The 26,402-nt window shown below is 55.1% G+C and overlaps 11 protein-coding genes across 11 annotated transcripts; 5 read left to right on the top strand and 6 right to left on the bottom strand.

The window, feature by feature from the left end:
- Positions 1 to 727: 727 nt before the first annotated feature.
- MAM_05839 (ubiquitin conjugating enzyme) lies at positions 728 to 1,340 on the top strand (the record flags this gene model as incomplete). Its single annotated transcript, XM_040824637.1, has 3 exons — positions 728 to 775; positions 845 to 998; positions 1,072 to 1,340. The coding sequence occupies 3 exons, from the start codon at positions 728 to 730 to the stop codon at positions 1,338 to 1,340; spliced, it is 471 nt and encodes a 156-aa protein (XP_040677319.1).
- A 1,267-nt stretch (positions 1,341 to 2,607) lies between these two features.
- On the top strand, positions 2,608 to 4,666 carry MAM_05840 (vacuolar protein sorting 33A-like protein; the record flags this gene model as incomplete). Its single annotated transcript, XM_040824638.1, has 3 exons — positions 2,608 to 2,685; positions 2,766 to 2,961; positions 3,045 to 4,666. 3 exons carry the CDS (start codon positions 2,608 to 2,610, stop codon positions 4,664 to 4,666), a joined length of 1,896 nt encoding a protein of 631 aa, XP_040677320.1.
- Positions 4,667 to 5,802: 1,136 nt separating this feature from the next.
- MAM_05841 (vacuolar protein sorting 33A-like protein) lies at positions 5,803 to 8,866 on the top strand (the record flags this gene model as incomplete). The annotated part of the gene is made up of 2 exons (XM_040824639.1): positions 5,803 to 5,852; positions 5,923 to 8,866. 2 exons carry the CDS (start codon positions 5,803 to 5,805, stop codon positions 8,864 to 8,866), a joined length of 2,994 nt encoding a protein of 997 aa, XP_040677321.1.
- Positions 8,867 to 9,373: 507 nt separating this feature from the next.
- On the bottom strand, positions 9,374 to 10,941 carry MAM_05842 (Nucleotide-binding, alpha-beta plait; the record flags this gene model as incomplete). Its single annotated transcript, XM_040824640.1, has 7 exons — positions 9,374 to 9,834; positions 9,893 to 10,040; positions 10,096 to 10,171; positions 10,228 to 10,276; positions 10,335 to 10,366; positions 10,731 to 10,843; positions 10,894 to 10,941. 7 exons carry the CDS (start codon positions 10,939 to 10,941, stop codon positions 9,374 to 9,376), a joined length of 927 nt encoding a protein of 308 aa, XP_040677322.1.
- A 1,185-nt stretch (positions 10,942 to 12,126) lies between these two features.
- MAM_05843 (mannan polymerase complexes MNN9 subunit) lies at positions 12,127 to 13,311 on the top strand (the record flags this gene model as incomplete). The annotated part of the gene is made up of 1 exon (XM_040824641.1): positions 12,127 to 13,311. One exon carries the CDS (start codon positions 12,127 to 12,129, stop codon positions 13,309 to 13,311), a length of 1,185 nt encoding a protein of 394 aa, XP_040677323.1.
- Positions 13,312 to 14,238: 927 nt separating this feature from the next.
- Positions 14,239 to 15,050, bottom strand: MAM_05844 (ubiquitin-conjugating enzyme E2 4; the record flags this gene model as incomplete). The annotated part of the gene is made up of 2 exons (XM_040824642.1): positions 14,239 to 14,564; positions 14,606 to 15,050. The coding sequence occupies 2 exons, from the start codon at positions 15,048 to 15,050 to the stop codon at positions 14,239 to 14,241; spliced, it is 771 nt and encodes a 256-aa protein (XP_040677324.1).
- A 376-nt stretch (positions 15,051 to 15,426) lies between these two features.
- MAM_05845 (uncharacterized protein) lies at positions 15,427 to 16,563 on the bottom strand (the record flags this gene model as incomplete). The annotated part of the gene is made up of 1 exon (XM_040824643.1): positions 15,427 to 16,563. The coding sequence occupies one exon, from the start codon at positions 16,561 to 16,563 to the stop codon at positions 15,427 to 15,429; it is 1,137 nt and encodes a 378-aa protein (XP_040677325.1).
- A 158-nt stretch (positions 16,564 to 16,721) lies between these two features.
- On the bottom strand, positions 16,722 to 17,252 carry MAM_05846 (prenylated Rab acceptor 1; the record flags this gene model as incomplete). The annotated part of the gene is made up of 1 exon (XM_040824644.1): positions 16,722 to 17,252. One exon carries the CDS (start codon positions 17,250 to 17,252, stop codon positions 16,722 to 16,724), a length of 531 nt encoding a protein of 176 aa, XP_040677326.1.
- A 2,714-nt stretch (positions 17,253 to 19,966) lies between these two features.
- MAM_05847 (ELMO/CED-12 family protein) lies at positions 19,967 to 22,111 on the bottom strand (the record flags this gene model as incomplete). Its single annotated transcript, XM_040824645.1, has 1 exon — positions 19,967 to 22,111. One exon carries the CDS (start codon positions 22,109 to 22,111, stop codon positions 19,967 to 19,969), a length of 2,145 nt encoding a protein of 714 aa, XP_040677327.1.
- Positions 22,112 to 22,753: 642 nt separating this feature from the next.
- Positions 22,754 to 23,547, top strand: MAM_05848 (U2 auxiliary factor small subunit; the record flags this gene model as incomplete). Its single annotated transcript, XM_040824646.1, has 3 exons — positions 22,754 to 22,819; positions 22,898 to 23,132; positions 23,222 to 23,547. 3 exons carry the CDS (start codon positions 22,754 to 22,756, stop codon positions 23,545 to 23,547), a joined length of 627 nt encoding a protein of 208 aa, XP_040677328.1.
- Positions 23,548 to 24,114: 567 nt separating this feature from the next.
- Positions 24,115 to 26,049, bottom strand: MAM_05849 (Oxysterol-binding protein; the record flags this gene model as incomplete). Its single annotated transcript, XM_040824647.1, has 6 exons — positions 24,115 to 24,436; positions 24,493 to 24,794; positions 24,859 to 25,108; positions 25,166 to 25,444; positions 25,507 to 25,837; positions 25,935 to 26,049. The coding sequence occupies 6 exons, from the start codon at positions 26,047 to 26,049 to the stop codon at positions 24,115 to 24,117; spliced, it is 1,599 nt and encodes a 532-aa protein (XP_040677329.1).
- Positions 26,050 to 26,402: the final 353 nt, after the last annotated feature.

Here is a 26,402-nt window from a genome sequence, read left to right on the forward strand (position 1 = left end):
ACCTTTACGGTCAAGTGGCCAATGCTCAGGCCAGGCCCAGCCGCCGTCAGAGCCTCCGCGGGCCGGCTGCTCACTGGCCGAATGCTTGGGCGTCGATGCCATCGGTGGAGACTGGGAGACTGGAGCTGGAAGTACTCCGGAGACGAGTGAGCCTTTGTGGCTGAGCGAGCCCCATTGCAGTTGGGCCCAAGTGCATTTTTTCAACCTGCCAACCGGAACCGTCAACCGGCAACCGGCAACTGGTCGGCTGTACGGAGTACAGTACAGTAGTACTAGCACGCCGTAGGCTCGGTCAGGTCAGCCCTATGCCATGCAGAGAGCGACTGAGTGTGAGCACCTCCCGGGCGACTCTCCACTCCAGTTGTTTGGAGCCTGCAGCGCGGCGTCTGTCCAAAGAGCGCTGTGCAGTGTGCGCATGCCGGCCCCCCCAGCCGTCAACTTTTTGAACCGCCTGCATGAGCGCAGTTGACCAGCTCCTGAGTTGACGCTGCCAGCAACTCTGATGACTGGACAGCTGACTGTCCTCTGTCCTCTGCCCTCTGCCCGCTGCTGGCACAGTCCGTATCGGTCCTCCGCAGACCCATTGATAGTTATTGGTTAGTCTCATCCGTCCCTTAGAAGCGTCCGCTCGCGCTTCCGCTCGCGCTTCCGCTCCCACCAGACCTCCTCCTGTTTCGCACAACTACAACTGCCGTCCGCCACACCAGACACTTTCTGCATCGCAACCATGGCCACACATATGAGGGAGAAGCGCGTGGCCAAGGAGCGTCAAAAGGTATGTAGCGCCCAGCCGCGCCCGTCTGTCGAAGCCATTACGTTGAGTCGCCGACTCACCACATCGTAGATCGAAAGATCTGGCTTACCCCCGGGCATCGATCTCGTCGACGGCGACAGCTTGAAAGAATGGACGTTTGACATTCGTGTCCTCGACACAAATCCGCTTTACCAAAATCAGATTTACCGCCTGAGGTTTGCATTTCCACAGTCATATCCCATCGGTATTACTTTCCCATTCTCCGTCCCTTTCAGCGTTCCTTGCGATGCAGGGTTGCTGACTGTCTCTTCTTAAAGAACCGCCCGAAGTCACGTTCGATATAAAGCCAGATCGGCCCGTGCCTATTCACCCTCACATCTACTCGAATGGCTTCATATGCCTCGATTTACTTGATTCACAAGGGTGGAGCCCCGTGCAAAGCGCAGAAAGTGTATGCATGAGCATCCAAAGCATGCTCACCAGTAATTCCAAAAATGAGCGGCCGCCAGGAGATGAGGAGTTTGTCCGCGGCAATCGGTTGCGGCCCCGAGACATTGAGTTCTTATATCACGACAACACTGTATGACCACCGACGGAATTCATGCCGCCACCTGTTTCGGTGGTTGGCCCGTGACAAGTCATGTTCTGACTTTGAAGCATTGCATTTTGGCTCAATGTTTAAAATAAGCGACCAGCGTCTTGCTTTCCTCTACTGTCCGTCTTTGCATCTTTCTCTTATTTTCCCCCGAGGCTAGGGGAGATGGTGGGAGTCATGTACAGGATAATGTCATCATTCGTTGCGCATGTCTAGTGAAATAGAGGGATCTCGCACGGTTACTAGAATACTGCGTTGATTTCGGTGGTTTGCTCCCCATACCATATCCATGAAAGCCATACTAAGCCTCAAGAGGTCTATGGCCGAGCAGCCTTGATAGAATCCACCAGCCATTCCACAAACAGGTTGATGCATTCGACTTGATACATAGTAAACTATGACAAACACACACACACAGAGAGAGAGAGAGAGAGAGAGAGAGAGAGAGAGAGAGAGAGAGAGAGAGAGAGAGAGAGAGAGAGAGAGAGAGAGAGAGAGAGAGAGAGAGAGAGAGAGAGAGAGAGAGAGAGAGAGAGAGAGAGAGAGAGAGAGAGAGAGAGAGAGAGAGAGAGAGAGAGAGAGAGAGAGAGAGAGAGAGAGAGAGAGAGAGAGAGAGAGAGAGAGAGAGAGAGAGAGAGAGAGAGAGAGAGAGAGAGAGAGAGAGAGAGAGAGAGAGAGAGAGAGAGAGAGAGAGAGAGAGAGAGAGAGAGAGAGAGAGAGAGAGAGAGAGAGAGAGAGAGAGAGAGAGAGAGAGAGAGAGAGAGAGAGAGAGAGAGAGAGAGAGAGAGAGAGAGAGAGAGAGAGAGAGAGAGAGAGAGAGAGAGAGAGAGAGAGAGAGAGAGAGAGAGAGAGAGAGAGAGAGAGAGAGAGAGAGAGAGAGAGAGAGAGAGAGAGAGAGAGAGAGAGAGAGAGAGAGAGAGAGAGAGAGAAAGAGAGAGAGAGAGTAGAAAGAGACCATTCCTTCACGTTTATCAGGTTGCTACAGGTCGTTTGGTCAACAGGCGGTCGGTAAACTTGCAATGACGTCGACTTTGAGTGCTGGGGCTCTGCCACTGGTCAGTGGTGAGTCTGTGACCACTAACGCGGGGTGGGTGCCTGGCGCCCCCCTTATGTCTGGTCGTCTTCACCGCCTTGCCCCGGCGAGGGGACCCGCGAGGGATCATGGCAGAATTCGTGAGGTCTCGGACCTTTTCCGTCACCAACGCCTCCGCTTGGCACGGAGCTCAGCTCACCATCTCAAATTGCCGTGTGAGCCGCCATGGCTCCTCGTACCGAATTCAGTACGGAGCGAGTTCAAAATAAGGCCCGCAAAGACCTGCTGTACCTACTCGAGGGCGTAAGTGATAGCCTCGCCTCCTTCAGCTCCTGTAAAGCCTGCGGGAGCTTCCACTGCATCTCACACACTCATCTCTGCAGGTCCGCGGCAAGAAGAATCTCGTCTTCGACAAGAGCTTGGTCGGTCCCATTGGAACGGTGGTCAAAGTCAACACATTGCAAGAGTACGGAGTCGACAAGTTCTTCGTCCTGGAAAATGACAACGTGGATACCAGCCAGCACAACGTGGTATTCATTGCCAGAGGAGAGTGTGGACGTCACGCCGAGGACATAGCTAGTACGACTACCCTCTCTTGACCGCGCATCTCATGTCGCTGCACTGGCCTTTCCCTTGATTAACCGACACGTAATCCTACCCAGACCAAATAAAACGAGTCCGACGCCAAAGCCCTACAAGCCATGAGTTTCATATCTTTTGGGTCCCACGTCGCACCTTGGTATCGGACCAACTTCTAGAAGAGGCGGGCGTATTGGGCGACGTGAGCATATCGGAGCTCCCTTTATCCTTCTTCCCATTAGAGAGGGACGTTTTATCCCTAGAATTATGTGATTCCTTCAAGGACCTGTACCTCTCCAAGGATGTCACACCAAATTACCTTTTGGCAAAGGCCTTGATGGAAGTTCAGCAGAATCATGGCTTGTTTCCTCGGATAATTGGAAAAGGAGATAATGCAAAGAAGGTGTCTGACCTTCTGGTCCGCATGCGCCAGGAAGTACTCGCGGGGGGAGATTCGAGCGACTCGCGCAAACCCGGTTTGACACCCAGTTCGACAAACGAGAGCCTTATTATAATCGATCGCGAGGTGGACTTTGTTACTCCTCTTCTCACCCAGCTGACCTACGAAGGTCTTATAGACGAAGTATTTGAAATCCAGAATAACCAAACCAAGGTGGACACAACCATTGTCGGCGCTCCCGCTCGGTCATCTGCGGCTACTACGCAAGGACGGAAGGAGATGGTTTCCCTGGACTCTACCGACAAACTATACGATCAGCTACGAGATGCCAACTTTGCCATCGTTGGCGGAATGCTCAACAAGGTTGCTCGGCGGTTGCAGCAAGTTCAGTCTGACTACGAGACCAAGCACAAGACAAAAACATTGGCTGAACTCAAGGAGTTTGTTGGTCAATTACCAGGGTATCAGCAAGAGCATCGAAGTGTCCGAATTCATACCGGCATCGCCGAGGAAATCATCAAGCGCACCAGAACCGATCAGTTCAAGGGCTTGCTAGAAGTGCAGCAGAATCTTGCTGCCGGTGCAGATCCCTCCTCTCAATTCGATGCCATCGAGGAGCTGATAGCGCGCGACGCGCCTATTCGTGAGACCCTCAGGCTATTGTGTATTTATTCCTGCATTTCTGGGGGCATTAAACCAAAAGAGTTTGATCAGTTTCGAAAGCTTGTCTTGCATGGGTACGGATATCAACATCTCCTGACGCTTCACAACTTGGAAAAGCTGCAGCTCTTCCTTTCTCGATCCTCTCCTCTTGCTGGAATGATCCCCATGACCGGTGGCAGTACAGGGGCAACGGGCACCAAAACGAATTACACCTATTTGCGGAAGCAGCTGCGACTTATTGTCGACGAGGTTAAAGAAGATGATCCCAACGACATTGCATACGTATACAGCGGATACGCTCCTCTATCAATTCGCTTAGTCCAATGCGTCCTGCAGAAGCAATATCTATTGTCTTTCGCCAAGGGTGGTAGTGCGGCGAACGCTGGTGTTGCAGCTGCGGGCGCCACGAGCCAGGGCTGGCATGGCTTTGACGAAGCAGCCAAGCATGCCCGCGGGCAGACATTCTACGAGCTTCAAACTGGCGAGGACAAGGCGGTGAAGGCTCGTGCACTCCTTTCAGGTACCAGTGCGAAGCAGACTGTGTTTGTCGTCTTCGTGGGTGGGATCACGTTTACCGAAATTGCGGCGCTGCGCTTCATAGCTAGGCAGGATGAGGGTAGGCCGGCCTTTTTTGACGAATAGTTTTTGAGCGCTCTAACGAATCGTACAGGCCGACGAAATATCATCATTTGTACGACATCTATAATTAGCGGCAACAGAATGATGGATGCTGCGATAGAGACTGGCTCATACGCAAGGGAGCCGCCTCCGTCCGTCCAAAGTGAGCATCGTTGAAGCTCGCGACATACGAACGATACGATACCTTTGTTAAAACCATCTGGACTTGTACGGCTCCATCATAGTCGAAGACGGGTCTAATCGCACGCACCAGGATGCTCTTGGCGTTCATTCTCACTGAAGAACCGTTTCTTTCTCGAATTTTGCTGGGCTGCAGAGTTGTGAGCTGACATCCGAGTGCCAATTTGAGATTGGCGGCCTGAAGGCCCACAAGTTCCAACATTGCGATTCGAGGGAACGGTGGCCTCACGTGATTACTAACTAACCTTGAGATGTCCCGGGGTTCGCTGAGGGGCGTAATGGACTGACAGCTTCAATTCTTCATTGAGCCTTCCTTGTATTAGTTTTTATCGTCCAATCATACTTGTTTCAAGGTATATATATCGTATGCCACTACTCAATCGAATTTTCAAACCGCCTTTGAACTCATCTGCCATCTTCAACATTCTCATGTCCTGCCATTCAAGCCTTCAGGTTAGTAGTACCTTCAATCCGCTTACATCTCAAAAGTCTGAGAACCCTCCGCCCTATACTGACACTATTCAACAGGGCATGTTGGATGCGACGTACAAACTGAAGTGTCGTGTGATCCGAAGCTCAGAGTCAGCAGCTCTATGAGTTTTACTGCGAGACGTTTTCCGGTCGGCGGCCCTTGGCCTTGGCAATCAACATCAGTCTCATGTCTCTTGAGAAACGCTCACAGGTGATAGATGGCTAAACGCAATATCGCCATGGACATATCTATAAACTCTCACACAGAAATGGATGAGGGGGTTGTTGGCGACGCCCTCATCAATAGCGATAATGTATACGCCTCGAGACCACACAGAGCTCCACCGGTATCTCATTTATCATATAATATATCGACACATGAAGAAATTCAGCCAAATCTGACCGACGGATCTCTTCATCAGCTTTCGAGAGCTGGTCCAAGAGGTGAATCGCATTCAATTCGAAACTGTGCTAGTATAGATGCATGCATGGATGCAGGCGGTGCGGAGGAGCAACCCTCCGTCGATGTCAGTACCAGGTGAGTCCCTGCTGTGACGCTCTGCATTATATCACACTCGACGTCTGGGCTTCTAATGCGAAAACAACAGAGTATCACAAACGAATGGCTGCAAGATTTTGCAAGTGGGGGACAACGACGCAGCGGCCGATTCTTTTGGCTCGTCAATGTCTGCTGTCACCGAGCAGTCGGAAGCTTCATCGTCATTCGGTTCCAGCAAAGCCACAACCCCAATAGAGATCGAGCTCACAAAGCTCCAACGAGATGACAAAGTTAGCCAGCGGCTTCTACCGAAAACCTACCACCGTGGCCACGAGCGACTAAGTTTTACCGTCCGACCCAAGTCATCGATCCCCACCGACATCCCTGCTCACCAGCACGCCGCTGAATGCCTTGATGCTGCAGAGTCCTCTCGACTGAATCCGTATGCCTTGAATTCTGAGGAATATCATCTTTTGCGGCACCACATATCTCACAACCAGGTCACGACCTACCTCAACATTAGAAACGCCATCTTGCGTGTTTGGCTACAGAAGCCTTGGGCTATTGTAACAAGGCAAGAAGCAGTCGGTTGTGCCAACGCAAGATGGTTCGATGCGGCCAATGTCTGCTACGACTGGCTTGTCCGAAGAGGATATATCAACTACGGCTGTGTCAAGCTTGCCGATGTCTCTATGATGAAAAGTAGAACATTGAGCCGTAGAAAGCGAAGGAAAATCGCCGTCATCGGTGCGGGTGTGTCGGGTCTGGCGTGTGCTAGACAGTTGGAAGGACTTTTCAAACAATACGCGGAAAGATTTCATGACATGGGTGAAGATATTCCGAATGTTGTTCTACTTGAGGGACGAAGTCGCGTTGGAGGAAGGGTGTATTCTCGAGAATTCAAGACAAAGCTCAATGATCAAAGGCCAGAGCTCGAAGGTAAAAGACATACAGCAGAAATTGGGGGCATGATCATAACTGGCTTTGAGCGTGGCAATCCCATCAACGTCTTAGTTCGGGGGCAACTCGGTCTACCGTATCATGCCCTGACAGCAGAAACCACCATTTATGACAGCAATGGTAAACCTGTAGACCCTATTCGAGACAAGCTAGTGGAAAAGCTTTACAACGATTGCTTGGACCGAGTAAGTGAGTACAAGTTCAAATCACAGCCGTCAAAAGTAATCGAAGGCAACCGTGACCTTCTCTACGAGGGCCGCGACAGTCCAGGGGATGGCAGCAAAACCATAATGCAAGCAGAAGAAGCAACGGCAGCGCTTCCCTATGCACCGCCAGTTTCAGAGCAGAGCGTCCCGGAGAAGATCGACCTTGTTCCCGTCTCGGCCGACAAGCTGACCGGCCGGGTTCACAACCAACCTGGCGTTCCAGCATCTGAAAAGGTAGCAGAGAAGGCACGGATGATGGGCTGGAGCCTCAAGCCTGGGGCCAGCGAAGACTTCGACCTGAACCTCGGGGATGCGGCGTCTCGAAACGGTTCAACGCTGGGATCTGTCCTCGATCATGGAGTCACTCGCTACAAGGACCTGGTTGATTTGACTCCACAAGACTACCGTTTGCTCAACTGGCATATTGCCAACCTCGAATACAGCAATGCCGCAAACTTACACAACCTGAGTCTCGAGCTATGGGACATTGACGCAGGAAATGAATGGGAAGGAAACCACACCATGGTCGTCGGCGGTTACCAAAGCATTGCCCGTGGACTGCTTCAGTGCCCGACGCCCCTCGACTTGTCTACAAAGTTTGCAGTAAAAGCCATCAAGTTTGACAGCACTGGCTTTGCGGGCCCGGCAACCATCGAATCTGAGGACGGCGTCACCGTCTGCGCCGACAACGTCGTCTGCTCCGTGCCCCTTGGCGTCCTCAAGCAAGGGAGTATCAACTTTGAACCAGCCTTGCCTGCCTGGAAAACTGGTGCCATAGAACGCTTGGGATTCGGAATCCTGAACAAGGTTGTGCTTGTCTACGACAAGGTATTCTGGGACTCTGAGCGACACATCTTCGGAGTCCTGAGGGACCCCCCAGATAGACACAGCACGTTGCAGGAAGACTATGCCCTCAACCGTGGCCGCTTCTTCCAGTGGTTCAACGTCACCCACACCACTGGACTTCCGTGCCTCATCGCCCTGATGGCTGGAGAAGCTGGCTTCGAAACGGAGCGCTCCAGCAACGAGAGCCTGATCGAGGAGGCCACCGAGATTCTCCGCGGCGTATTTGGAAACAAGGTTCCCTATCCGGTCGAGTCCGTAATCACTCGCTGGGGCTCCGATCGGTTCGCCAGGGGAAGTTACTCGTCTGCGGCGCCGGGGATGCAACCAGATGACTACGACAGCATGGCCCGACCCGTCGGCAACCTCGTTTTCGCCGGGGAGCACACCATCGGCACGCACCCGGCCACGGTTCACGGAGCATACCTATCCGGGCTGCGGGCAGCTTCCGAGGTCCTGGAAAGTATCCTCGGCCCCATCGAGGTCCCTACGCCGCTCATCCTGCCTAGGGACTCTCTCCTGTTGCAAAAACGCAAAGAAGCAGCAAAGGACCCCCGCCAAGCGCGCCTCGAAGCCTACGAGCTCGAAGTCTGGGACCACATCCGGGACAAGATTGGCGAGCGGCCCCTTCGCCCCAACAAGGTCGCGGGAAGCGCGTACCTCCTTTTCGGCAAAGCGCACCTCGAGGAAGCCCGCAGGCGCTGCGAAGAGAACCGCAAGCCGGGCAGGGCACGCAGTTTCCCCAACGAAGTCCGCATGATGACGTCCAAGATGTGGAAAGAGACCCCCCCGGAGCAACGGCAGCCGTACGAGGAACAGGCTGCCGAGCAGAAGAGAGCCTACAACACGGCTCTCGAGGTGTTCAACGCAATGGCCGATGAATGGGACCAGAAGGCCGTCTCCCTCCGGGCCGAGTACGAGAGTGCGCATCCCAGCGTGCCCGGGCCGGAGGAATTGCGTGAAGACCAAGGCACGCCCAACAAGTATCGGCGGGCCAAGCAAGTTAGTTATGCGGAGGGGCGTGACCCGGATACGGGGATGTAAATCTGTCTGTAATCGCATGGACATGCATACACCTTCTACTTTCAGGCGGCGCCGTGGTCTGGGAGGAGCGTCTGCTCTCCGGGCTGCGATGTACATGGGCCTTTTGGGCTTGGTGGCCGACGGCGAGATCCAGCTTTAGCTTCCTTCTCGTGTCTGGAAAATGTTGCATCGCATCGCATCGCATCGCATCGCATGGGCTTGGGTAGGTAGGTTCTGACTTGCTTTATATCCTTCGACAACGCAACAACGCAACAATATGTGCATTTGCAAGGTCATTTATTGAAACCAGAGACACGAGGTAAAACGACGACCAAATTGTCCACAGTCAAGGACAAACAAAACCATGATGAGTGAGGACGGTATGTTCAAGAGATGGAAGGACTCGGGCCGGGTAGAGACAGATGCCAAACGGAATTCACCATACATGCTGATACAGCAATCCTTTGTCGCCAGAGATGCCAAACAAGTACAAGTAGCATTTCGGGTGTTATATACAAGGGCATTGCACTATTCGATCATGTCAATATCGTCGTTGCCGGCAGCCGGCGCAGGCTCAGTGGCCGGCGCTGCACTGTTAGCCGGGACATCTGCCGCGTTGGAGTCAGTACCACCTCCTCCAAAGTAGTCTGCCATCTCAGCATCGAGTTCTTGCTGCGTCTTCTTTCCGCGTGTGCTGCCACGACCGCCCCGAGCCCCTTCGTTAACGTTCCCGCCATCACGTCGAGCGCCGGGACGACGTCCTCCGCGACCACCGCCGCGTCGGGACATGGGGCTCCTGGAGCGTCTTCCGGGAATGTATCTGTCAATTCCCTTGCGGGCGGCGTCCTCGTCTTCAAGTCTGCGTCGAGGAGACGTGGAGCGGGCTCTGGCACCAGGGGCCGAAATTCGCTCCGCCAGTGGACGGCTAGGCATGACGGCAGTATCGAATGGATTCCGTGATGGGAGTAGCGTGAGGCGGATTGGTTGTCCTTGTCAAGACCAAATTAGAAGCACGCTTGGCAGCGATGCGCGTGTAGCCCGGCTTACCATTGGCGTTTGCACCATCAAACTGCCTAATAGCTTCCTCAGCATCTTCCCTTTGCGCATATGTGACATATGCGGTGCCTTCTGAGCGCCCCGCGCGGTCATATCGCAGGTTGAGCTTGGAGACACGACCAATTCTAGCAAAGAGTTCCTACGGTAGTGTCAGGTTGCACTGTAGCAAGGTGCATGCTAACTGGGCGACATACGTCTAGATCCTCCTCTGTGAGATCGTAATGGATATTCTCGACCCGGATTTTGGATCCTCGATTGTCACTGTCGCAGCTGGGGTCAGTCTCGTGCAGAACAAGCTGAGCCGCTGGGATTCATGGCTGGCGTACTTGGCTGGGAATTCGCGTCGGCGTCGAAGTGCGGGGCCGCGGCGAGATTCTGTGAAGCAAATAAGTTTCTGAAGGCCGGTAAAGCTGACGATGACGAGGGTTCTTACCGCTATCGTCGTATCGGTCGTGAACCCATTCGCTGGAAGAGCAGGTCAGCTTGATGGAGAGAAAAGAGGCGGCGCAAGAGCTATTGGCGCGAACCTGTCTATGTTTCGGCGATCATCGCGGGTTGACTGTTGAAGGGAGGAAAGAGAGGTGGTTAGCGTTGGGTCTAGGAGAGGGTTATTGCTGTCTGCATCGTCAAGGCGCTGCTGCATGTATGGATGGATTCGACTGAATGAAGGCCGGCCCAGGCAACCGAGGCGACCCGGCGATTAGACAGGTGCAAGGAGAGGAGGATTATGCAACCTGTGAGGTGGCAATTGTAAGCGCAAGGGGTCTGGAGAGCGAAATTCATCGGTGATGGAAGGGAAGAAGGTGACCGGCAGACTTGCCTTTCTTACCCCGTCCCGGGGATAATCATCATTACGATCGCGACGGCGATTATCTCGGGGGCCGCGTCGGTTTCGAGGATCACTGCTTCGCTGGACGGTACTGTCAGGCTGGGTCTGGCCGTCTGAGGAAACGAGGTGTTGAGGCTTGGCGAGTTGGGGGACCAAAGCATACCTTTTCAGCAATGATGTCGTCAAGGCCACGATCCATTTTCTCAGCCATTGTGGTCAGAGAGGGCAGTGCAGTGCAGTGCCGTGCTGTGCCGTGCAGCACAGTGCGGTGTGGTAATATGGGGCCGACTTTTCTCTTGTCTAGGATGAAGTCTGGCGAGTCTCCAAGATCGGCGTCGGTGTCAGATTCCCGATGGCGGCGTTGTTGTCGATGTTTGTTGATGATGTTGTCGTGTTGGCAAAGGCTGATCTATCAACTTTTTGCCTAAAGTGCGGTGGTGGAGGCAGTAATGCAGTAATGGCTGGCCGGGGCAACAGCACACAGTACCCAGCTGGCGGTGCGAAGTACTGGTAACCTACGTACTTAAGTAAGTACGCACTAAATACGGAGTAAGTAGGCGCCTGTTCTCAGGGGGACTGCACCCTTTTGACCAGATCGTGGCAATTTTTGACCAGTCTTGCAGAAACAGCGGCCACGCGAGTAGTGGTTAAGTCGAGCACTCCGTTTAGTAACTTACTCAGTACTTACTTAAAGTAGGCAAGTGTCCAAGTACCAGCTAAGTAGCAACTTGCAGTTCTCGCGCGTAGCGGAAGGAAGTCCTTGGCACTACCGAGCAATTCCAAGTAAGTACTCCGTACTTTCTTAAAGTTCGGACTTAAGTAAGCAAGTAGGCGCAGGGACCAGAGCCTGGGGCCAATACATGTAACCTTAAGTAATAAGTACCTACTCAAGTAACGAAGTAGAGAGGCCATCTGGTACCTGCGGAATTTACTGCCACCACAGCACATGGCCAGGGGAAGGGCCGCCCGTGCAGGTGCCCGTTGAAAGTTGCATGTTTCCGTTTTCTTCACATCAGCGACCACATCTTTCCCGCTTCCTGCTTCCAGCTTCCTGCATTGCGCGTCCTCTCTCTCGCCCTCTCTCGCTCTGTCCCTCTGTGCCTCGTTTTCCGACACATTGCGCCAACCCTTTTGACGGTGCCTGCATTTATCATTGTGTCAAGGCCGCTTGCACTGGCTGCCGCTGCTTGATGCCCGTTTCATTTTGCATAGACGACGTCGTTTTCGTCACCACTGTCCATCAACGCCATCCCTGTCGCATTCCACGGTATCCCGACGCAAATCGAGACGACTAGAGGCCACTTGATTTTTTTTTTTCATCTCTTCTTCTTCTTCTCTTCTTCCATCTTTCCTTTCCATCGGGCCTCTTCTTAATTGACGCACCGAAACAGCCTCCATGGCTCGGCCCATGGGGTCAGTCCGGCTCAAGAAGGCGAATCCTTTGACTCTCCTTCTGGGCCTGGTCCTTTGCATCTTTATCCTGTTCTTCCTCGTCTCGCCCTCAAACAAGGCCACCTCCCCAAGCAAGTTGCCCTCCGTCACTGCCGAGCATCACCTCTCGCCGCCCACCTCACCCTACAAAAAGTCCACATCCAAGTCTGGCTTGCAGTCCGGCCCGCCGCCCGTCATTCGATACAACCTGAATAGCGTCACCGTTACTGCGAATCCCATCGAGAACAAAGAACATGTCCTCATCTTGACGCCCATGGCGCGTTTCTACCAGGAGTACTGGGATAATTTGATTCGCCTCAGCTACCCTCACCACCTCATTACCCTCGGCTTCATTCTCCCCAAGACCAAGGAAGGCAATGTTGCCACGGCCGCCCTGCAGCAGCAGATCCAGAGGACGCAAAAGCGCGGCCCCGAAAAGGATCGTTTCAAGAGCATCATCATTTTGCGCCAGGATTTCGGCCCAGCCATTGAATCCCAGGATGAGAGCGAGCGTCACAAGATGTCCAACCAGAAGGCCAGGAGGGCTGTCATGGCCAAGGCTCGCAACTCGCTTCTCTTCACCACTCTTGGTCCTGCAACTTCTTGGGTCCTGTGGCTGGACTCTGACGTTGTCGAGAGCCCACCGAGTTTGATCCAAGATCTCGCCCAGCACAACAAGGACGTCATTGTTCCCAACTGCTTCCAGCGCTACTACAACGATGAAAAGAAACAAATGGATCAACGGCCCTACGATTATAATAGCTGGCAAGACAGTGATATCGCTACGCAGATGGCTTCCAAGATGGGCCCTGATGACATCTTGCTCGAGGGATACGCCGAGATGGCGACATATCGCACTCTGATGGCTCATCTGGCCACTGAAGGTGGTGACGAGGGGCTTAGCATTCCCCTTGACGGCGTTGGAGGCACTGCTTTGCTGGTCAAGGCTGATGTCCACCGTGATGGTGCCATGTTTCCCCCATTTTCCTTTTACCACCTCATTGAGACGGAAGGATTTGCCAAGATGGCCAAGAGACTAGGATGGCAGCCTTACGGCCTTCCCAACTACAAGGTATTACGCCACGGCATGTGTTCCAATTACTTGACAAACGATACTAACTCGAACAAGGTCTACCATTATAACGAGTAACGACGGCAGACGGCGGAAAACGGAGCAAGAGAGAATCCCTTCGGTGCTAAAAGACGCGCAGCCGAGAATTGATCGCAATATGCCAAAAGGCTCCATTCATGGCCATGTGCGGGTTTGCGTCTTTGGACATGGCAGGAAGCGTCTCACAGAAGAAGGAGAGTAGGAAAAACTGCATCCCCGCTGGCAACCATGGTCTTGGCGAAGGCTAAATTAGCGGCGTGGCGGCGTTCATGTAGCATCTCTTTGTTAGTATATTATTACTAGCAGGGGCCAGGAATAAAAGGAAGAAAGGAAAACAGGCCGAGGGACGAAAGAAAAGAAGGGAAGTTGACAGCCTTTCCTTGCTTAAAACCTGTTCCACGATTAGGTGGGAAGAGGATGGGTGCGGCGGACTTGACCGCTGTTGAAATCTTTGTTCACATTGAAACTTTTTCTTTACTTTTGCCAACCATTGGCTTCGCTATCATGTCACGCTTCTTGTTATGTACATGACGATTTGGGGGAGGGGGCTAGGAAGCGAAAGGGTTGGTTTTGGGATAGACGGCGATAAATCCACACTGACACAAGAATCAAAGATGAAGTCGGCGTGCAAATATAGAGTGCCTATGTATATTTTCGAGTCATGAATCCATGATGACGTGCTCGTCTTGCATGCAAATATCAAGCCAGTGGGTTTAGTCCGAAGCACATGGTACGGCTCCGATATGACTCCATGCCCAAAGACGGCCCCGAATGGCCTCGCTTCAACATGTAGTTTGCAGTCTCGCAGGGTCGCAATCCCGCAATGCCGGGGACCACGCAAACTCCAAAACGAAACAGCCATGGAAGCCCAGAGGCGCGGGCACCAGGCACCAGGCAGCAGGAGGAGGGGGGAAGGGGGAAACAAGAAGAAGAAGAAGAAGAAGTCGCGCTTCCCAAGGGCGGCCCTCAAGGCCCGTCGTACCTGCCGCCCTCGTCGGCGCACCAAGACTCGACCAGCCTCCTGGCGCCGACGACATCGCCGCCCCTCAGCAGCGCGGCGACGTCCACGTTGAGCGGGCTGTCCGTCTCCGGGCAGCCCAGCAGCATGCGCACGGCGCGCACGCACTCGAGCAGGCTGTACGCGGGCGTCCACGCGTCCCCCAGCAGGTCGAGGCATATCTCGCCCGTGTGCAGCGCGACGTTGGGGTGCACGACGGGCGTGGCGAAGCGCATCCTCGGCGCCTGCAGCGGGTACGTCGGCGGCACGGAGATGCACACGAGCCAGCGGCCGGCTTTTTGGGGGGGGCGTCGGTCAGCACGGGCACGAACAAACGAGGGCGGATGGGGGGGAGAGCTGGGGATTCACCGTCGTAGCCGCCGCCCACGCCGCGGCCGTTGATGACGGCCTCCCACTCGAGCAGGTTCTCGTCGCTGAGGGGGCCGAGGCGCTCGATGCCGGTGCCCTTGTCGCCGCGCTGCTCTTTGCGCCAGGTGTCGAGCTCCTTGAGGAGGCGCTTGGTTGCGGTTTTGGCGGTGCCGGTGCCGGAGCCGGTGCCGGTGCCGCCGGGCGAGTAGGGGCGCGGCATTGCTGGGCGTGTCGTCGTCTGGCTGCGGCTCTGGCTTTGGCTCTGGCTCTGGCTCTGGCTCTGGCTCTGGCTTTGGCTTTGGTTTTGGAATCGAGCGTCTCGGGTTCGGGTTCGGGTGCGGACGGGTGGTGGTCGCTGGTGCACACGGCTGCGAGTACGGATTTCTGGCGAAGTCGAGTTTTGGGTGCGCATCTTGCCAAGCAAGGGTCTTTGTTTTCTGGGGAGGGGCTTCGTTTCGTCGGGCAGCAGCCGACTGGGGAGCTTGGACAGTGTCCTCGACAGTGGAGTGGACGGTGGACGGTGGACGGAGGACAGTGGACAGTGGACAGTGGACAGTGGACAGTGGACAGGCAGGGATTCCCCCCGGATCCCCCCCGGATCCCCTGTGGCCGCCGCACCTGTCTCGTTTTGCCCGGACCGACCCGTCATCTCCTGCCGGCCTTGCGGAATCATCGCCAACGGCACACGCCGGGGCACCACCAGAGTTGCGGGTTAATGCTTTCAATTACAACTATTGTCAAGACTGGCTGTCATGTGCACATGAACCACCACCAGCTGTCTTGTCTGCTCACTTCTTCTTCTTCCCTGCAACTTGCTTCCGCTTCACCGGCGACGACGACTTCTTCTTACTCCTCACCCGTTCAGGCGACTTCTCCACCACAATCGTCGAACTCCTCCCCCTTCCCCCAGTCGGCTTGTTGGCTGGCTCCCGAATTGGCGGCTCGACACGACCGTCACTGCTGCTGTCCTCCTCGCTCCTTGAGCTCTCGGCTTCGCTCGTGTCCTCGCCGTAGCTGGCCCGCCTCGACCCGTGGCTGCTCCTGGCCGCACCAGGAGGAGTCAACGTGCTCCGGCGCTGTTCACGCATGACCGCCGAAGGCCCCGATGCGTGCCGCCTGGAGGGGGCGGCCGCGGTGCCTGGCACATCTGACGCGCGCGGCCCCCCTGTCTGGTATTGGAACGGATCGAGCTGAGTAGCGCGGAGAGAGCCCACTGCTGAGCGTGTTCTGGAGGAACCGTATCCGTACTCGTTGTGCGCAAGACTGGGCGGCCGTTGCGATAGGCTTGTCCCGGCGCGAGGTCGCGAACGAGACGCAGAGGGTGGTGGGAAGTATCCTATGGGTGGGTATCCTGGGCGGTCACGACCATCTGCCGGTACGTCGCCGCCGCCTGTCGTTTGCCGCGAGAGGGCATCAAGTCCGGAGGGAACCTTCGCTGGTTGTGGTGGTGAGGATTTCTTTTTGCTCGAGGCCGATGCCAGCTGTGAAAGTGGCACGGCTATGCGCTGCTCCGACTTCTTCCTTCGATCACTTCTGCCCCCCCCGTGGCGCTTCTTCCTGCGTGCCGCCCGTTCCTCCGCTTCTATACGTTTCTGTCGCTGGGCCAGAGCCTCGAGTTCCTCCGGCTTTAGATGAACATCGGCCTGGCCAGTGGCCTGAGCCAGGCTTATTCGTCGCATCGCCGATTGAACCAAAACCTCTTCCCTCTCTTGCGGACTCAAGCCCGACAAATCAAGATAGTCGCTGTCCTCGCTGTCCTCGCCGTCGTCCGAGTCACCGTCGCCGTCACTTTCATTTGAAGTAGCATCGCCGTCATCTTCCGAAGCGTCAAACGTTCGGCGGCGAAATGTGCCGCTGTCCCGATCACCCAAGTCTGTACCCGTAAATTGAAGAGAATCACTAACGAATCGAGTGCCTCGCCGCATGGCCAACCCAAGGCCTGGCGTATCTGTTTCGTCCCCTTCGGTCCCCAGCTCTTCCACCCTGGAGCTATAGTGCGCAGCATCCCCATCAGTTTTCCTCCGCCCGCGCCTCGATGGTCTTCCCCATTGGGGCGCAAATTTGGGAGCTCGCGGCCGACCACCTAGACCGCCTCCCCTGAAAAAGCCTCATCGATGGGCTTGTCCAGAAATGAAGCGTGACCAAGTATGGTCACGCCGGTAGCGCCGATCAGCCAAAGCAGGGTCGAGAAGGGCGAGGCAATCAGACCCAGGGGCACGGCGACGATGAGAAGACCCGTGTACAGCTGCGAAGAGGTGGCACGGAAAGTGCCAATCTCCAGATCGCGGCCGTCCAGGCGTCCAATGAACCACATACCGACTACCACGAGGATGATGTCGAACAGCAGGAGCCAGTTGGTCAGAAGAGCGTACAGGCTCAGCATGCAGAAGACGACGGCATAGTTGCTGGAGAAGTGGCTCAAGTTGTAATTGACGCGCGACTGCATTTCGGCAAAGTTGGCAGGCTTGGAGAGTCGCTTGTAGTCAAGGAACTCGGAGATGGGCCGCAAGTTGGAGAAGCGGCCGGTCAAAGGCCCAGAGGCGAAGCCTGAGAAGCGGTCTCCCAGGCTCAGACGCGACGTCAGAGCGTCGAGGGGGATCTGAATACGAGCCATTGTAACAAGTTGATTGAAGCGGTTCGGTTCGACGTTGGATTTGGCTAGCGTTGAGTGCAGTGAATTGCGAGGCGAGTTGCGAAGAACGACTGTGTCAGACGGGCCCGGAGCTCGAATAAAAATGAGGGTATGTCGCGGGTGCCTGGATGCTAAGGGCTCAAAGGCGACGTCAGCCAAAGCGCCACGCCTATTGTAGTGTACAATGTAACTACTCAAGTATGATGCGAAAACCGCGCCCGGTTCCCAAAGGAGGCACGCCAACGAGGCCGGAAGAGGGTGGTTGTGGTTGGTGCTGGATCGACGACGAGCAGGTCTCGAGGCAAGGGGGACTAGATTTTGCAACTTACCCGAGGCAGCAAGGATTCGATTTTAGGGCGACACGGAAGTAGCTAGGCGGCCTGGCTGGAGAAGCAAAGATGGCTGCGGCAAAGCACGGATGGATATGCGTATGTATGTATGGTTGACTGGCGAGAGGATAGAGAGCGTAGACGAGCTTGGTTTTGATTGTGGATTGCGGTCGACGTGGAAGGTGGTTGTTTTTCTCTCAACCCCGGGGGACCTTTGGATGGTGGATTGGGATTGGCAATGCCGAGAGATGGTCTCTTCTGCCTGTATCATGTACCTGTCAGGGGCCGAGAGGTCGCAGGCAGGCGACTTGATTGGGCCCGCAAATCAAAACGGCAGCGCCTCGTCGGTTGGTCAGCAGCCCGTGGCTCTGACCGCTCGGCACTCAACAAGTCAGCGCAAGGCAAAGGCAAGTCGGTGGCCGAGACAGCTTCAAACTCGGACGGTTGCCTCTCGCGTGCCACGGGCTTCAAAATGGCAACATACCTTGAGCTCAAATGGCCTAGCCGGACACGAGAGAGAGAGAGAGTGTGTGTGTGTGTGTATGCTGCGTGTGTGAGAGTGAGAGGGAAAGTCCAGTACTGGGAACCGACCTAGGCAGGCAGATAGTGCTCAAGCACAAGTACCCAGTACTCAGGGGCCTGGCCGGCACCCGCCAGGGCAGGTGATACTCAAGTGCGTCCTTGGTGACTCCTTCCGCGTCGAGTTCTGGTTCCCGTCCACTAAGTACGACGGCGACGACATCCTTTTGTCGTCAGAGCGTGTGCAGAAGAAGAAGAGGACGGGGAAGAATGCGACTTTAAACTCCTGCCGGCTCGGAAAAGACAAGACAACTACCGGCAGAGACTGCAAGCTTGTTTTTTTTTTTTTTCCCCTCTGCCTTCTCTCCGCCTGCTGCTCCTACACCGACACATGCCAGTCAACAAACTCGACGCATAATCCATCCACCCGGCCTCCTCTTCTTCATGCAAGCTGCCATCGGCTCGACCACAACCGCCGCCACGGTCCAATAGACGTTGGCCAAGTTCTGTGACGCAAAGTAAAGCATAAGAAGCGTTCGTGGGTTATCATTACTGGATTCACTTGGGCGCTCGTGTCCAGCCCAATATCATGCACCCTTGGGCGGCATTATAACTCCAAGAAACACTGCAACAGCACCAATCCTACTCCGTACATGTGTGCCCAAACCAGACGTGGAAAGCCAGTGCCTGCGCCCGACAACAGGCTTTCGCATGCTTGACCGTGGCCGTGGTGGGCTTCTCAAGCGAGGAGGCCTCTGCCAATTGTCTTCCTGCAGACCCTTGGTGCATCTATCTACCTTGTCCAGCGCAGGTCCCCCGGTCTTTTTTGACAGGGGATTTGGTAACTATTCATCAGCCGATCGTCCTTGACTCCTTGGACATGGGGCGCGGCGGTAGTAGACTGGCCGACATGTACGGAGTATTGTAGTATTGTAGTCTCGGTGCGGCGGAAGGGCCTTCTCCATGGGGCCATCAGGATTCAGGACCAAAGGACTCGTTCAACAATTTGGACGACGCGGTCAATATGCAGCTTGCACTTTGCCGGCTGCGAGCGGACTCGCTCACGGTACAAGATAAAACCATACCAAGATGGCGTCGCGCAAAAGGAGGGACTCAGCTACATCGATGCCATCAGTTTCGTCAGTCATGCCCAAAGTGGGGAGAGGCCTAGACAGGATACTTTGTCGAACGGCAAAATCATCAAGGAACCTATTCCCGTGTGAGGAATCCTAATTCCTGGTTTTGTTGGCAGTCACGTCCCCTTCCCACCCCCGGTGTTGGACGAAACTTGTAGGCTTACTCACAAGTTCACGGGGCCCAACTCCAAACTGCAGATGCATTGGGATCTCAGGGGACCAAAGCCGTTGGATTCGAGCGTTCCTACTCTGTCTGCTCAAAGCTGTAGCGCAGCTGCGAGGATCCAAAATCGATCCAAGGGCTGATCAACATGAACCACCAATTTGGTTGCCTTTGAAACGGCGCTGTAACCACATTGCTGGTCCCCAAGAACGGTCTATTTGAGCTGATACTCCGTCTACGAGCTTATCCATATTACATACAGTATTAGACACCCGCCGTGGACACGGGGCTCATCATATGGTACGACAATGTTGGGGAATATTGTGTTACTACTCAAGACAAACAGAATATTCGTACATGCCGCCCCTACACCACATATTACAATGTTGGAAATGACGGCAACAAACTTCCATGCACGGCAACCCGTCCTCCAGGGGTATATGAGAACTGCGCAACGGCATAGCCACCACCAACGAATAAAGTTAATACAAACAACAAAAGAAAGGAAACACATCAAGCAAGCACGCGCCGCTCTCTAGTCTACACCGTCTACACCTCGAAGAAGTAGTCCTCGTCAAGTCCTGCTCGGCTAGGCACCACTCCCGCGCCCGGAGGAGGTCCCTCAAACGCCGAGTCCATGCGGACGTTGAGTAGCCGGATCTTCAGGCCGTATTCGCTCACCAGGTTGATCAGCTTGCTCGTCTCCGCCGTAATTGGAGCCTGGTTGAGCAGCATGAGCAGCCCGTCCAGCCATTCCGACGCCAGGCTGTGGCTGGTCGGCCACAGCGTCAAGATTGGGTATTCGTCCGCCTCGCCGTGCTTGTTGATTTCACCTGCATAGATGGTAATCTTGGTGGTGGCCTTGGAATGCGAGGCCAGGTTTTGCACCGTGGAGCCACTTGCGTGACTTCTCCTGTCGTCCGTTGCCGACACGTTGGAGCCGACGGAGCTGACGGTGCCCAAGTCAATCTTGTTGGTCAGCACGTCCAGACCCGGATCCTGGGCCGCTTGGGCGTCGAAATCTGCGTAATGCAGATATCGGCGGTTGTGTGATAGCTTGGCGAAACGCCACGGCAAGACGGACTTGGCATCGCCTGCGTCTTGTTGGTCCCTCTTGTGAGACGCCGGCTTGTAGAACCACGAGCCTTGCAGCAGGCACCTCACCCGCTGCTCCTTGACGAACTGCAGAGCCTCCTGCCTCAGCGTCTCGCGTACTTGGTACAGGTGATGGCCCCATGTCTCGTCGAAAGACAGCTCCAACAGTTCCATCTGCAGCTCCCGAAGCCGAGCAACGTCATACTCGAGGAAATCGTCCTCCACCTCCAAAATGTCCCTTGTCCGGGACGCTTGACCGACGACCTGTTCGACGAGAATACGGACGAGCTCTGCCACCTTTTCAAAGTCATCCGACCGGGCACCAGTAGCCTTCCATATGCGCAGGAAACCCAATAAGCCGGCGGCGTGTAAGCGAGACCACTGCAGCAGCAGCGGCCGGAATAACCTGTCATGATCCTTCCCTTCCAGCCCCTGATATCCCTTGCTGTCCTCGAGTTCGACCCCGTCGACTTCGAAGTGGTGATACAAGATCATGGTTACAGCCAAGCTCGCTCTTGCCATGGGACATCGTTCCGGAGGTGGCCTTGTGGCTTGTTCAAGCAACAGCTTCTGGAAGCCGTCTTCGTGCGTCCGCACATAGTCTGTAAGGTCCATCATGCCTAGGTAGCCCGCGGTATCGAATTCATGCGCAGGACTCTCCGTTTCGAAGCCAAGTCGCCGCCACTTCTCTGGGTTGTGTTTTCGGCCGTCTTTCTTGCCGCCGTCTGCCGCGTCGTCTTTTGACAGTCCATTGACAGCGCGTTCGGGGGCGCTGGCCAAGTGTATGCCTTTCAACGCTCGTCTATGTTCTGGACGTTCCAGGTCAACGGCAACCTCCCGCCACTTCCGCAGCAGCACCTTGGTGAGCGACTGAAATTCCGGCGCGGGATGCGCCAGGTCCTGTATTGAGGAGCTCTGCATGAGCTGATAGACGGCCTTTATGAGACCCAGGTCCTGCAAGCACTTGACCAGCTTTGCCCAATTCTCGCCACCGCTCCCTGCGCTGTCGTTTGCGTTGGAGTATGCAGAACTGTTGGAGATGGAATCGCGGATAAGTGCGTTGATGAGCATGAGGGCATTTGCGCACAGCGCGTGATCGGCACTCTGCAACTGCTGGATGACCAATTCGAAGAACTGCGGGTAGACGGCAACGGCTGGCTTGAGGGCGCGGAATCCGAAGGAGCCTGGTGTTGGCCCAACGGGGCTGGGATTGGGGCTCGCGGGCGGACTGGACTGGGAATGGCCGACGAGAGCTACAAGAACTGACATTGCTCCACGGAGGATATTAACCAGCGGGTTCACGACAATGAGCTCCACGATGCGTTCGACGAAGGCACTCGCCGACGGCCCCTCGAAGATGTCCCAGCCCATATCGACCTCGAGGAGGCGCGTGAGGCTCTGCAGCGAGTAGGCCAACGTGTTTCCTCCGGATTCCATGATCAGGCCGCGCAGGACGACGAGACCGCCAGACGACAAGAAGACGTCGGCAAACGAAGGGTCGTTGATGGAGGTTTGGAGTTTGAAGACGGCCATTTTGCGCGCGGCATCTTCGTCGCTGGACAGCCGCGCCAGAAGGGCGGGGACGTCAGCTTGGTCCATTGCGAGCAAATCGGGCGCAGCGAACGGGATCGAAACCGGCCGAGTCGCGCGTATCGAGGCGGCGTACAGGAGCGATAGGGTCAACAGCTGACTGTGGTTGCGCGTAAATGTGAATGCTCAGCCGGTAACTATCATGTGATGGTGGTGTCAGTCCTCGGCAGAGCATCGTCTGCGATGAGGAGCCAGAAACAGGACCAAGGACCCTGGCACGGCAGCGTCGCGGGAGGAAAAAGCGGCGCTGCTGGTGGTGAGGACGAAGCCAGGCTGTTTTGTATCGACCTGTTCCGGGAATATAAAACCATGCAAAGTGCAAAGCGAAGTGGCTTTCACCACAGCGAATAAGGGGAAGCAATCGCATTGATGCAGATGAGGTCCCGCCGCACCGACCCCAAACTCGGACGACCCCACACGACAAGACGAGTACACGTTAGCCGCCTCAGACGCCGGCCGCACCGCCACAGAACCAACCAGATTACGGAGCACGTACCGGACTTTTACAAATCAGCCACGCACGTGACCCTGCCTCCGTGGCGCAAGGCTGCACTCGCCCATCAATCCCGGAAGAAAGGGAACCATTCATTGTCCATCACCAACCTCAATCCTCAAAGTCTCGTCACCCGCCGGGAGACTTTCACATCAAAAATGGCCAACTTTCTAGCTTCAATCTTCGGCACAGAGCTCGACAAAGTCAACTGCTCCTTCTACTTTGTACGTTCTGCCAGCACTCGCCTCCAAGAAAAAAAAAGAGACGGAACAAAACTAACATCCCCCCCCCTTCCGGAAAAGAAAATCGGCGCCTGCCGCCACGGCGACCGCTGCTCCCGCAAGCACGTCAAGCCGTCGTACTCGCAGACGATCCTCATGCCAAACCTATACCAGAACCCGGCCTACGACCCCAAGAACCGGATGAACCCGTCCCAGCTGCAGAACCACTTCGACGCCTTCTACGAGGACATTTGGTGCGAGCTCTGCAAGTATGGCGAGCTAGAGGAGCTAGTAGTCTGCGACAACAACAATGACCGTACGCAGAGTCCCATCCCCTCCCCTCCAAGTTCCGAAAAAAAACTCTGCGAGCAAAGGTGGAAATGAAAAACTAACACGCGACGACAGACCTCATCGGCAACGTCTATGCGCGCTTCAAGTACGAGGAATCTGCACAAACAGCCTGCGACGAACTCAACTCCCGCTGGTACGCCGGCCGCCCCATCTACTGCGAACTCAGTCCCGTCACCGACTTCCGCGAGGCTTGCTGCCGCCTCAACTCGGGAGAGGGCTGCGTCCGCGGCGGCTTCTGCAACTTTATTCACCGCAAGAATCCGAGCGAGGAGCTGGACCGCGACCTGACGCTCAGTACGAAGAAGTGGTTGAAGTTGAGGGGTCGGGATGAGCGGAGCATGAGCAGGTCGCCCACACCAGAGGCGTCCAAGAGACGGTGAAACTCTTGGCATGACGATTCTTTTTCCTTTTTTGGTTTTAACAGCAACTTGAGAGTGCCCGAGGAGGTTTTCATGATGCTTTTATCAGGACAGACACTGTATCACAAAATTGGCGTTGCGAAAGGACGGGGTATATTATTTCACGGCTGTTTTCATCTCAATTCAAATCACGCTGACGATTTCCTGTCATGTACCTCCGTAAGATCAATCCAACAGGGAGGTTTCCGACAAGGCCAAGTGATTTGCGTTTCTTGTGTCGGGCTGCTGTTGAAGCCCACTATGTCATTGCACTTGATTACTGCACGCGTTGCGGTTCACGCCTCTGTCCGTCCGTGTGTCGAGTGTCTCGCAATCATGTATGGTAACCCCCTTGATCGTCGTGTAGCCTGCTCTAGGACTCCTCGTCGTCCTCGACATGCTCAGAATGCGCCCCCCCAGTCATGGTTTTTTATCTGTAAACTAAAAGGAAAAGGAGAAGAGAAGAGAAAGTGAAAAGAAAACCAAGTAACGCCTTCATCCATGTGGTGCATGGCCGCGATAGTAATCAGGACGTAGGCATGAGCATCTCTAAGGCTTATCGCCAATGGCTGGCAAGTCCTTCTTCATGCCGTCGGCGAAATCGATTAATGCCCCTCCTGCCGGCTTTCCCGTTGCATTCAACAGCTTCTCAATCTCACTGGACTCGTTGATGATTGTTGTCGACTGTGCCGCCGGCAGGGCATCGCCGTCAATATCAATTAGATCACCTGCCGCGCCTTTCTTCTCCGCGTGACCATTCGCTTCCTTGTGAGGCGGAATAGCGAGATCGCCATTCAGCTTTTGCCCATCGATCACGGGGTAGATGGACAATAACTGTTTAGTCTGCTCTGCGGGGGACGCCGTGGGATCTCTGTTCGCTCCGTGTTAGTGCTAGTTGCAAGTCAAAATTTTCCTTGTTTTCCTTACACATGAGTATGGATGATCCATTCCAGATCATCTCCAACGCCATCGCCGGGCTTCACCCGTCGGAACAAACGCGGGTGCCAATCGACGCCGTCTTGCGCTCTGGCAGCGGCTTCCTCCCGCTGTCTGTCCTCGATCTTGGTCTTTTCATCCGTGGCTTCTTCGTGATTTCTCTCCTTGACAGCCTTGGCGGTCAATGCCCAAAGCTTCTGTGATTCTCGGTCTTCCTGCTCAGCCAGCGGTCGAACTTTTGGTGAGCTTGGCCTGGATGTGAGCGCGTTGAAGAACATGTCTTTATGCCCGGTCTAGACGCCATAATTAGCAGGGGAAAAAAAGAATGATTGGAGCCATGCCTCTGCAAAACCTTACCTGCACATTCTTGATGAACATCTCGTGGCTCCAGAGTCCAGACAGCTCGTAAAGAACCTCGCCGGTGCTTTCCCTCTTTATAACTCCGCCAATGGCGTTGTAGGTGCCGCTGACCCAGCCCTTGGTCTTGAACTCGATGTCCGCAGTCAGGCCCAGTTCGGGACACCGTACAAAACTGTGATCGCCAAGCTCATATTTCATCTTTCCAAACAAAATACCGCGAGCGTACATGTTTGGTTGGGTCAAGATGCTGTCAGCTTTTGTTAGCCGTCCGATCCCAACAACGCAGCTCTCCGCAATCACGCACTATTGTTCTCCAATTTCCTTGTTCTCCCGTCTGTTCAAGAAGCTCAAGTATGCGACGCCCTCCATGAGGCTAGCAGCAGAGTTGCCTAGAAATCTGCTCCTCGGCTTCAGTGTGCCGTCGATTCGAATGTGGTAGTCTGGAGCCATGTAGAAGTAGCTCGACTTCGGAGGATGGTGCGATGTTTGCTCGGAAATGTAGTATGCCCGTTTGTTGTTTCCGAGCTCCCAATAACAAGTGAAGATTTCGCCAAGAATAGGATTGAGCGGCTTCTTGGCACCTCTGATGAGCGGTCTTGTTAGCTATATGATGCCGTGCAGGATATGCGAGAGGATATGACTGACGGGGGCCTGATGTGCCATCCACTGAGGTAAAACTTGACAACCGAGACGAAGCGCTCGACAGGATCATCTGTTTCGGGTATTTGAAGAAGCAGTTCGGGATGGCACATGAAGCTGCGCAGGTTGGTAAGCAGGAGCCGAGAAAACACGACGGCCGCCTCGGGGACAGAAACACGCACTTGGTTATTCTTTCCAGCATGCTCCGAGGCTCGAGGATGAAAGTAGGCAGGACGACTCGACTCAGATCGGCGCCGGGTCGCAATTGTGAGATGATGTGTGACAGGACTAGGTTGGGCCCGGTTAGCCAACAGCCAAGACTCTGTGGCGAGACAGGCTGCCGAGTGCTCCGCAGACGGATGAGGCACGATGCCAGGCGTGGGGAGACTGGCAGCCGAACTCGACATTTGCTTCAGAGCCGGGCATCGTCTTACCATTGCCCTGGTCAGGCTCCATGACTTGGGTGTCTGCGTCATTATCGCCGACCCTCGTCTCGTCGGCGGAGGAATGGCCGCTACCTTGGGGTTGCGAGAACCAGTTAGACAACATGGCGGTCCGGCAAGGTGCAAAGTAAAAGCAAAAGGACGACGGGATAAGATGGACAAGGGCAGAGTGACCAAAGAAAGTCTATCGGAAATGTGTTGCGCGAGTATTCAATGGGTATCGTCGGTGGTGGTGATGATGCCAAGGGCGCCGAGTGAGCGTGTCAGAAGACGCGGGCGCTCAGGCGACGGTCCGGATCAAGAATGCGCCACCAGGCAAGGATGGGGGGCCCTGAGTGTCGGAGCTGGGGCCTTTGGTAGAGGCAGTACGGTACGGAGGAGCAGATGGAGGGCGGATGGAGAGCAGATGGAGCTGGAGGGGGGGCGGCGGGGAGGATGACGGACGATGGGTTGACGGAT

Source organism: Metarhizium album, assembly GCF_000804445.1.
Source record: "Metarhizium album ARSEF 1941 chromosome Unknown scaffold_16, whole genome shotgun sequence".
Classification (NCBI taxonomy): domain Eukaryota; kingdom Fungi; phylum Ascomycota; class Sordariomycetes; order Hypocreales; family Clavicipitaceae; genus Metarhizium; species Metarhizium album.